General features: G+C 40.2%; 1 protein-coding gene across 1 annotated transcript in view; it reads left to right on the top strand.

The window, feature by feature from the left end:
- Positions 1-7,135: 7,135 nt before the first annotated feature.
- Positions 7,136-10,000, top strand: part of LOC138010342 (uncharacterized) — a 3,678-nt gene continuing 813 nt past the window's right edge. Inside the window, exon 1 of the mRNA XM_068857258.1 lies at positions 7,136-10,000. This exon is cut by the window's right edge and continues 813 nt beyond it. Within this exon, the coding sequence (XP_068713359.1) occupies positions 8,345-9,136 (792 nt within the window). The 5' untranslated portion in view covers positions 7,136-8,344 and the 3' untranslated portion in view covers positions 9,137-10,000.

Raw genomic sequence — 10,000 nt, 5'->3', positions numbered from 1 at the left:
TGCGCAATCAGCATAGATTAAACTATGATCGCTAATGCCGACATCAGAGACACCGGAGCAAACAATTTTGTCTGGTTCGTTAGCAAAGATTAAATCAATATTGTTGTTGAAGTTTTCTCAGTAATGCGAGTTGGCTCATTTATCAGCTGATGCAAACCAATAATGACCACATCTTGTTTAGCAGTAATCGGTGTTTCATATGGTACCAAAACATTGCTGTTACGTGAAACAGTGTGTGGTGCCTATCTTTCTAAAAAGAGTGTCTTTTTAAAGTGTTGAAACTGGTTGGAGTCACCTTAAACAAGAATTGCAGATTCTGGTTAGCACTTTGTTTGGGATGATTTTTGCCTACCACTCCAGAAGAAGATCCAAGATCTGGCTCCAGTTGTTCAAACGATGGATAGCGCTATCCGCCGGATAAATCACTATCCCGGCAGTGGATAAGTCATACCAAATCCGATTGCGCTATCCAATGGATAGTGGTTTATCCGGCGAATAGCGCTATGTATCGTTTCAACAACCGGGGCCAGGCCCAGTTAAGCAATTGTGTCCAGGAACACGTGTTATTAGATACACGCCCAATTTTATAGCGGAGCTGGCGGCGCGAGGAGCACCATGGGTAGGAAAATATGGTAACTAATCTGAGCGAGAAAATTTGGTTTTGGTCACCGTACGACCGTATGACCGTCCACCCTCCATGTAATGCGACCAGTATCAATGTGACCAGTATCACATAACCATATCGCGGGCTCAAGTTTACAGCTCATCACTTGTGGAGAGGGGAACGACTTTCGTTTCCATTACAAGATTTCCTTTTGTGGCAAGTAGGACGTCAATTAAGGTTTCTGAATTTTGAGTTATTCTTGTTGGATGAGTAATCAGCTGCAATAGGTTGAAAGAAGAATAGAAGCTCGTGAGAGCTTGACAAGCTGGATCGTTGTCGTTCAACATATTACAGTTTAAGTCTCCTAAAATGAAAATTGGTTTGTTTAGTGAAAGTGCTTTATCAAGAGTTTCGCTTAAATCTGTATCAAAGCAAAGGTGCTTGTGTCTGATGGCTTGTAAACAGTACACACTAAGAAAGATCTCCAGTTTCTGATCTGAATTTTCACCCACAACATATGCAGACCAGAAGCAGCAATGTAAGATAGTTCGTGTAAGCGTTCCACTTTGAAGCCTTGTTTTGTGAAAATGCAAACACCCCCACCAGTTTGGATGTTTCAGTCGAGTCGATGAAAATGAAAGCCGAGAAATTCCACTTCTAAATCTGAGAATGTGCTGTCAAGCCATGTTTCACTAATAGTGAAAATATCTAGCTTGTTTACACGTACAGCTTCTTTAGCAAGTATGTAGTGTTCGCGGTTCTTTAAAGAACGGATGTTCAGATGTGCAATCTTGATTTTGTGTAAAGGATCAGATTGACAACGACGATTTCGTTTGTCAGATTTAGTAGAAACAGGTGTCTTGTTTGGTCCTGGATAGTACTGTATTTGCCTCAGAAGCAAAACGTAACTAAAACCTTCGTTCATTACTCTTTAAGGTTTCGGAGTCCTATTGTCCTCAATATGATGGTGATGGCATTCTTTGCGACGAAAATGGATTCGTCTCTCTTGTATTTGAATACAATTACCAAACGAACGACAAGAAATACTACAGGTAGCCCAGGCTCTGCAAGTGACCGTTTAAATAGGTTTCAGGCAGCGATTTCGGCACAAATCATCTCGATATGAGTAACAATAAAATAATGGTCTCCAAACCTCAAACATGTCTTCTGGTAATCATTTTTAGTGTTTGAAAGATGATATAGAAACAGATAGAAATGAATCATCAGGTCTCGGTTGACGTTGTGTGGCTCCCACGCCAACAGAGGATGCGTCACACTGTAAAACCAATTTAAAAGCCGGATCATAGTGTCATAGAAACGAATCGAAGCACACTTGAAGTAGCTTTGATGTTAAAAAAGCTTCTTGTTCAAGTTTTCCCCATTTCCAGGGTGTTTCTTTACGAAGTAACTGGTATAGAGTAAGGCAATTCTTTCAAAATTATGCAAAACTTTGGGAAGAAAGTCTACACTTCCCAGGAAGGACTGCAGTTCCGGCACATTGGTGGGTGCTTCTGCCTTTCTAATGGCCTTTACCATCTCTTTGGTTGGTGAAATTCCCTCAGCTGAAACAGTCGTACCTAAGTACAAAAATTGGTCTGGCATGAAATGGAACTTGGTGGGGCTCAACTTGAGTCCACATACCTATAGTCGCTGTAACCCACGATGAAGATTCTCCATGTGTATGGTTTTCATCTGTTTCCCCTGAGACCAGTATGTCGTCAATACGAACACAAAAATCTGGAAGGTCTTTCTACACATTTTCAATTGTGGTTGAAAAATGGATACAGCACTAGTTACTTCGTAAGTCAGGTGCTTGTATTGGTATAGACCCTAATGAGTGTTGATGGTGGTGTACGTACTACTTTCGGGAGTAAGCTCAGTTAAATGGTACGCGTGGAAAGCGTATTTAAAAAGTTCCGGGGTTCGCCAGCGAATTCGCCGGATCCGGAAAGAAAAAGTTGCGGATTCAAAAATATCCGGATATGTGTCGACGGGGCCTTAGTCTGGGTATGTTCTTCGTATATTGTGGGCTCCCTGCTAAGCACACTTGTGAGGGTCCTGGGACCTACTCAGCTTGCCGAGTGTGACTATTTTACTCCGGGATTCCTTTCTTGTGCGTGTTTGATATTGGTTTTGAATCAACATTTACATCGGTAAGAATGAGCCATCGCCCAATAATCTTTTCATCTACTGGTACTGTAATAGTTTTTCTTTGTCTGTGCACAGTGTTTCCAGTTATGACTACGCATAGGACTTTATCGAGTTTCATAATTTTTAATGCTAGTGGATTCCATGCGCTTTTGCCGATCCGAATTTATCACTTTTATAGGGCGAAATATCCGCCCTAAAGTGTGATTGAAGCGTCATTGACTTCGTCACCGAGTCATCGGGTGAGGTTATCTACCTTTTCTTGAAGTTATGTTAGTCATTGATCGTATTTAGTTAACTCGTGGTGCATGTGAGTACATTAGACTCGACAGGCCAATCAATGTTTCTGTGTTCTGCTGATATTTGTGGCACAATAGTTTACTCGGAGCATTGTAATTGTATCAACTGTCCTTCTTCGTTATCAAACTTTGTAAGTAGATTTCCAGGTCTCTTTGCCTTAATAAACATGTCGTGAAACTTTCTGTGTCATAATGTACTTAAAATGGTGTTTAAATTCATCCTGAAGTATCACAAAAGAAAGTTTCTCATAAAGCGTGTTTGTATTAAAATTTAAGACAAAAATCCCGTAGTCTATTTGGGTCATACCGATATTAGATTTGAAACGCTGAAAGCAAGATTGCGAGGCCATTTTTGGCCATGACAATTGACTTGTCTTTCCCATAAGAAGAAAACACAACCGTGCGGATTATCAGTGAGGTTGACTAAAACCATTTCGGTGGCGGTGCAAAGCGGTGTTGTTCCATGGCGTGTTTTCTCAGGCTTTCTTTCGTTATTAAACTTGACCTCGGTTATTTGCAAGAGCGACAGCGCAAAACTAAGACAAGCTACAGCGGTCATGGCCGTTCCAAATCCTTTACTTATGACATAGCTGTGCTTTTTCTCCTCCAGAATAATATCTAGCACTTCGATTTATCCAAGAGGTCAATGGCCATCTGAGTACACACCTTGGAGACAAATTCTCTGCGTTCATTTTTCTTTTTCTCCATTTAATTCATCTTCGTAGTCTGCTGTGAGCATCAACAGTACCAGGAGAACTGGTGTGATACAAAGAACCATCTTCAATACATTCGTACGGAGGTATTTTTCTTTGTCGAGGCTGTTTACGACGAATCCAAAAATGACAATGACATTTGGCAGTAAGGCACAGACGATGTAAAAAGCTCACACGATGAAGAATGTGCGAAGCTTTGTCTAACGCTTGTACAACGAATACAACCATATAAGGCATACTGGAGTGTACGAAATCAAGACAGAAGACCACGCACGACCGTTATTTAAACTGGATAAGCAGTAAGAAAACCACACTGAGTCAATAATAGATCAAAAAACACAGCTCGCCCTCCGGATTTTATAAACTGAGGCGCTATGGCTGGAAGCAGTTAAGATGCGTAAAGATGTCTTAAATATGTAAATGATCAGCTGGCCAACCAGCCAACGCGGTTTGTCGCTTCGACATTCCTGCTTAATGATTCGGCGAAACGTAACGTTCTATAAAGGAAAAGGTAAGGAAAGGAACTTTATTTAAGCGTCTAGTCGTTCTAGCGCTGGAGCACTAATTGGGAACACTATAAAGTAAAATTAACAATCAACGCAAATCATGTCAAATGTTGGTTTTTGAGGAGAGGGGAAACCGGAGTACCCGGAGAAAAGCCTCTCGGTGCAGAGTAGAGAACCAATAAACTCAACCCACATACGACGCCGAGTCTGGGAATCGAACCCGCGCCACATTGGTGGGAGACGAGTGCTCTTACCACTGCGCCCACCCTGCAACCCCCCGTACTGTGCTATTCCTATAACCTGAAGAGGCAGTGCTAAAAAAAGACAAGGAGTTCCTCGTAATTAGAAATGACAGTAACCAAACCTCAATAGTACAACAGAACTCGCAGGTTTGAATTTACAGTCACGTTTTATTCTAAAACACTTACAACACGACTACTTTAAACTTTACCGATGCTCTTTATAAAAGTGAATCCTAAACTCCACGTCATTTTTCTCAAAATTTCTGGAAGGCTTACAAATAATCAAACGGACGCTAAACAAACAAGATGGTATTTTTTTACAAGTTTGAATTTTAAACTACTCTCAATTTTCAATCGAATTTTCAAAAAACTGATGTATTATTGCCTAAAATCGTGTCTCGAAAGATTCAATATTCTTGATAACACAATATGGATTTCGTGAGAAAAGATCAAGCCAGCATGCTATTTTAGACATACTGATTAATCTAATCCAAGCCAACATGGATAAAAAGTTGTACACATAGGGTATATTTATTGATCTACGGAAGGCTTTTGACACCGTAAACCATGGAATACTACTGCAGAAACTGAGTCACTATGGGATACGTGAAATTATAAATGACAGGTTTGCTTCATATCTTGTAGGACGTAGACAGAGTGCAGTGAAATTGGCCTCAGAAACATATCTAGTAAGAAAATATTACTATCTGGAGTCCCACAAGGATCGGTTGTAGGACCCCTGATCTTCTTATTTATGTAAATGTATTTGTAATAGCTGTAACCAAGTTAAGTTTTATTTATTTGCGGACGACGCGAATCTTTAATTCATATGCGGATAAAAACCTCAAATCGCTTGAGTCCACAGTGAATAATGAGCTTTCTAAGGTTTCGATTTGGCTGATAGCAAGTAAGTTATCTCTAAATATTAAAAAACCTGATTTCGTAATTTTTCGACCCAGATAGAAAAAAATTACCTTACCAAGTCAATTTGAAAGTTTCTGACCACCTTAGGAATTCATGCGTTTCTCTGGAGTGCAAAAACTATGTCAAGTATCCGGGCGTGCTTCTGTAGTCACGAGAACCTCTCTTGGAAACATCACATTTCCCACATTGCATCGAAAATAAGCATGTCAGTTGTTATTATTGCTACTGAGACTAAGACACTTTGTACCCTTGAATACTTTACATCATATCTATAGATCACTTATCCAACCCTATCTATTGTATGAATAGTCGCGTGGGGCCGAGCTGGAAAAATTCTTACGCCTGCAGATAAATGGGCCCTCCGCCTTCTGATTTTTGGTGACTATAAATCTCACGCAATTCTTTTCTTCATCCCCTCCAATTTACTATCTTTAGAACAGTCTTCTTTATTTCAAATTAGTTGCTTTCTTAATGAATGCATGTTTTCAATGATAATGGCCATCCTACATAAATAATACATTTCATTTACAATCGAATATTCACCCCAATAGCACAAGATCATCGTCAAGAGGTAATTTCTTTGTGCTAGACGCTAGATAAGCAAAATAAATCCTTTTCACGACAAGGTGTTACAGTCTGGAATAGCCTACCGTTTCTTTAATTGTATACAATTAGTCCTAGTTTTGTCACTGGATTTCCGTTTCTCTTGATTTACCTGCTATTTACTGTAAGTTACTTTTTTATTCTGTAAGGTCGGATTGTTAAAATTTGTCATGCGTTAAAGCCACTGCTCGCCTCGAATAGCTGTAGCTACCTGAAATTTGTTTCAAAATCAACACGTGGGAAAGCCCCCTTTAATTTACTAATGCGGCACTCAAGAACAACGCATCACAAGTACAGTCTCTTTTGAACATCGAACAAGATAAAAAAAATCATTTAATTATTTTTGGTTTTTTCTTTGGTTTTGGGCTGTATCAAACGACGGACGTGACATTCGAATTTGCCAAAACAATAATGAACTAAAATATTTTACCGGGCAACCCTAAAACCAGGAATCCGGAATCACAGTACAATACAGAGAGTAAACACTATCCTAAACATTCATAAAAGCTAACCTTAGGCCTAATTAGGCCTAAAAACGTTTGTTTAGGGTCGACTTGCTTTTCCATTTTCAGTGCTTTGATAAACTGAAGAATCATGAAAGTCAGTTTAGGGGAGTCCCCGTTTTTGCATGCCCGTGACAACTGTTTTTGGAAATCGTAACCGTAGTATGATATTCTTCTTAATTAAGATCAAGAGGTAAAATAGGGCAACCCTAAAACCCGGAATCCGAAATCCGGAATCACAGCACAATACAGAGAGTAAACACTATCCTAAACATTCATAAAAGCTAACCTTAGGCCTAATTAGAGTAAACACTATCCTAGACATTCATAAAAGCTAACCTTAGGCCTAATTAGGCCTAAACAAACGTTTTTAGGCCTAATTAGGCCTAAGGTTAGCTTTATGAATGTTTAGGATAGTGTTTACTCTCTGTATTGCACTGTGATTCCGGATTCCGGATTCCGGGTTTTAGGGTTGCCCTATTTTACCTCTTGATCTTAATTAAGAAGAATATCATACTACGGTTACGATTTCCAAAAACAGTTGTCACGGGCATGCAAAAACGGGGACTCCCCTAAACCGACTTTCATGATTCTTCAGTTTATCAAAGCACTGAAAATGGAAAAGCAAGTCGACCCAGGAGGTGGTTTCATCCATTTCTCAGATTTAATGTTCTTAGAGATTGTCATTTTAAAGACGAATTTTAAAAGGATCTCACAAGCGATGCATGACGTTAATGTTTCACTATTGCAATCGATACGTAGCACAGCATGATATTGACAATGGTCCCTTTAAAAGTCAAGCGGTTGTGTTAAACTTTCAGTTCAGTGCACAGAGAACTACAATCCTGGTCAAAACTGTTGGCATAATTCCCGCTTTCCCCTCTCCCCCCGTTACAATGTTTATATTTCACGGTCTCGGCAGCGAAAGAGGAACACGCGCTTCTCATATAACGATGAAAGTGTATATGTACAGCCGAATTTTCTACTTTTCGGCCAAATTTGACAAGTGTTCTAAGGTCTTTTGACCAGGATTGTAGATGAGATTTTAGGAAATTGTATTGAAAGTCACGGTCTGCGTAGTATCAGTGGTATAAGGTTGATGTGCTTCAAAATGTTGCAAAACAAGTGTAATTTCACATGGCAACTAGTTGGACAATGAAGGAAGGAAATGTGTGCTTGAAGGGCGGGTTACAGACGAAGGATTGAATTGATCAATCCTCGCACTTATCCGGACAATTTAAGCAATTCTCTGTGTGTGTTTCTCTCATGCGGACACATGTGCCAACAAATTGACCAACTCGCAAATGTGTGACTTTGTAGCTCAGTTGGTAGAGCATTGCACCGTCATCGCAGAGGTCATGAGTTCAAATTCCGTTGGAGCCATCTGAATCTATCAGGTATCTAAACATGAGACAGTTGCTTCAATTATCATGATATTAGTGTGGGTCACTTCAATCTTTTGTCTCAGTTAAACAATGACACATGGTTTAATACTTCGCTGGTTTGAAGATTACTGAATGCAGCTTACAAACAAGTTGCCATTTGCGATCCTTGTAAATTTTGTAAGTTGCTTTCATTTAGTAATCTTCAAACGAGATGTTATTTCCAGAGATGACGTAATTTCCTAGAACTGCGACTCTTCGTCAATAAATTCCCTTTTCTCGGAAACAGAATCGCCGTTGTGTAGCGTCCGCCGATCGCTTATCTTGCAAGGTGCCAGTCTTGCCGGTTGTTAAACTTAACGTAGCTGATTTGGAGACGATTCCTAAAGCCCATTTACGGACAAGGTTTCGATCGTATTCATGGCCTCCTGTTTGGTTTTTTTAGGAAGATTTGCCTTTTTGGCTTTGTATGCTCTCCAGACGTACTCGCTCACATCGTATCCTGCTGAGTACAAAAGCAATAATGCTTTCTATTTACTAGTCCTCCTTTTTGTTCCTGCTCTGGTCGTATGGTTTTGGATTATTCTATCGAACGATGAAAATCTTCAGTGGTTATTCGCTGTTTGGCTAGCTTATGTCTGGATTGGATTAGTGCCGTTGATAGGAACTATTTTTGGCGGTAGCGACCCAATCGAGAACAAGCTCGACAGTCAGATCTTCTTTGGACCAAATATTTTGAAGATGACTCTTTGCGCATCTCCGTTACTTCTGCTGCTTCTCTTAAGCACAGCCACAGACTCAATGTCTTACAGAGAGCTAATAGTGATTTTGTCCTTGCAAATAGCGATAGATCTTTTTGATGGCGTCGAAATGTTGGAGGTTATTTTGGGAGAAAATGTGGTCCTTCACAACATTCCAAGAAGCTTTGAAGAAGCCATCATTGGCATCGTTTGCTTCAGCTTTCTTCTTTCGCCGCTGCAGCTGGTGGAAGTAAAGATAGACGATGGCGATTGGAAATATCACAAGTGGACATCAATATCGCGAAAAACGATCCAGATTCTCGCTGTAAACGGTGTTTTCTTATGTCTTCGCTTGGTTCTGTTCTTAAAATATGGCAAAGATGCGTCCATCTTTATCGCCAAAAATGGCATCACAATTCTACTTAGCCTGTTTGAGATTTGTTCTACTTTAGAATGTTGCGGTTGCTATTAAAGCCTGATTTCCTTTTTCCAAGAACATACACACTATTCTTACATTCGTAAAGAAAACACTGTATGTTATGGACAACGGGAGAGATGACACTTAAGACTGTTGTTAATTAGCGGACAACGTATAATTCGTTCTTAATTAAGCGATATGTGTTTGAAAAAGGAGGACTACCGCGGCAACGAGGCCAACGGAAGTGTACAACTGGATCGATACGAAAATGATACAACACTATTTACAAGAGCTGACGGAAGTTGGTTAAAACACTTCGCTAAAGTTTTACTGTATGGGTCAGCACTTTCTTCGTCTTGATATTTCCTTAACAAATGTAGTTTTACTTAGTATGACATTTGATTTATTTGATGTTTATCGCTCATTATCAAGGTTCTTTAGCTAAAATAATCCGTATGTAGTGCGGGGCTTTCTGACCTAAAGGCAGTCCTTAGATCGATTACTTGCACCATGATGATTGCACCGTTGCGAGCTGAACAACCCCACCTTGCTCCTCATCACCGACTACTATACAGGAACTTCAGCGAAGTTGCTCGGATAAACTCAGTGACGTTCCGTAGCGTCATCAAGGAAATGAAGGCTGTATTCGCTAGGTAAGGCATCCCTGAGGTAATCGTCACTGACAATGGCTCTCAATTTGCATCCGCTCAATTTGCAGTGTTTGCAAAATCCTGGATGTTTCAACACATCACGTCCTCCCCTCACCACCCACAGTCCAATGGGAAAGCCGAGAACGCGGTTAAGACAATGAAACGCCTCTTCACCAAATGCTGCGAGTCTGACCAGTCAGAATTCCTAGAACTGCTTGATTGGCGAAACACTCCTACCGAAGGAGTCGGCACGAGCAATGCTAGGTAC

This window comes from Montipora foliosa, chromosome 7 (assembly GCF_036669935.1).
Source record: "Montipora foliosa isolate CH-2021 chromosome 7, ASM3666993v2, whole genome shotgun sequence".
In the NCBI taxonomy this organism is placed as follows: Eukaryota; Metazoa; Cnidaria; class Anthozoa; order Scleractinia; family Acroporidae; genus Montipora; species Montipora foliosa.
Note: the sequence above shows the minus strand (reverse complement) of the source record. Positions and strands in the feature narration are given on the sequence as shown.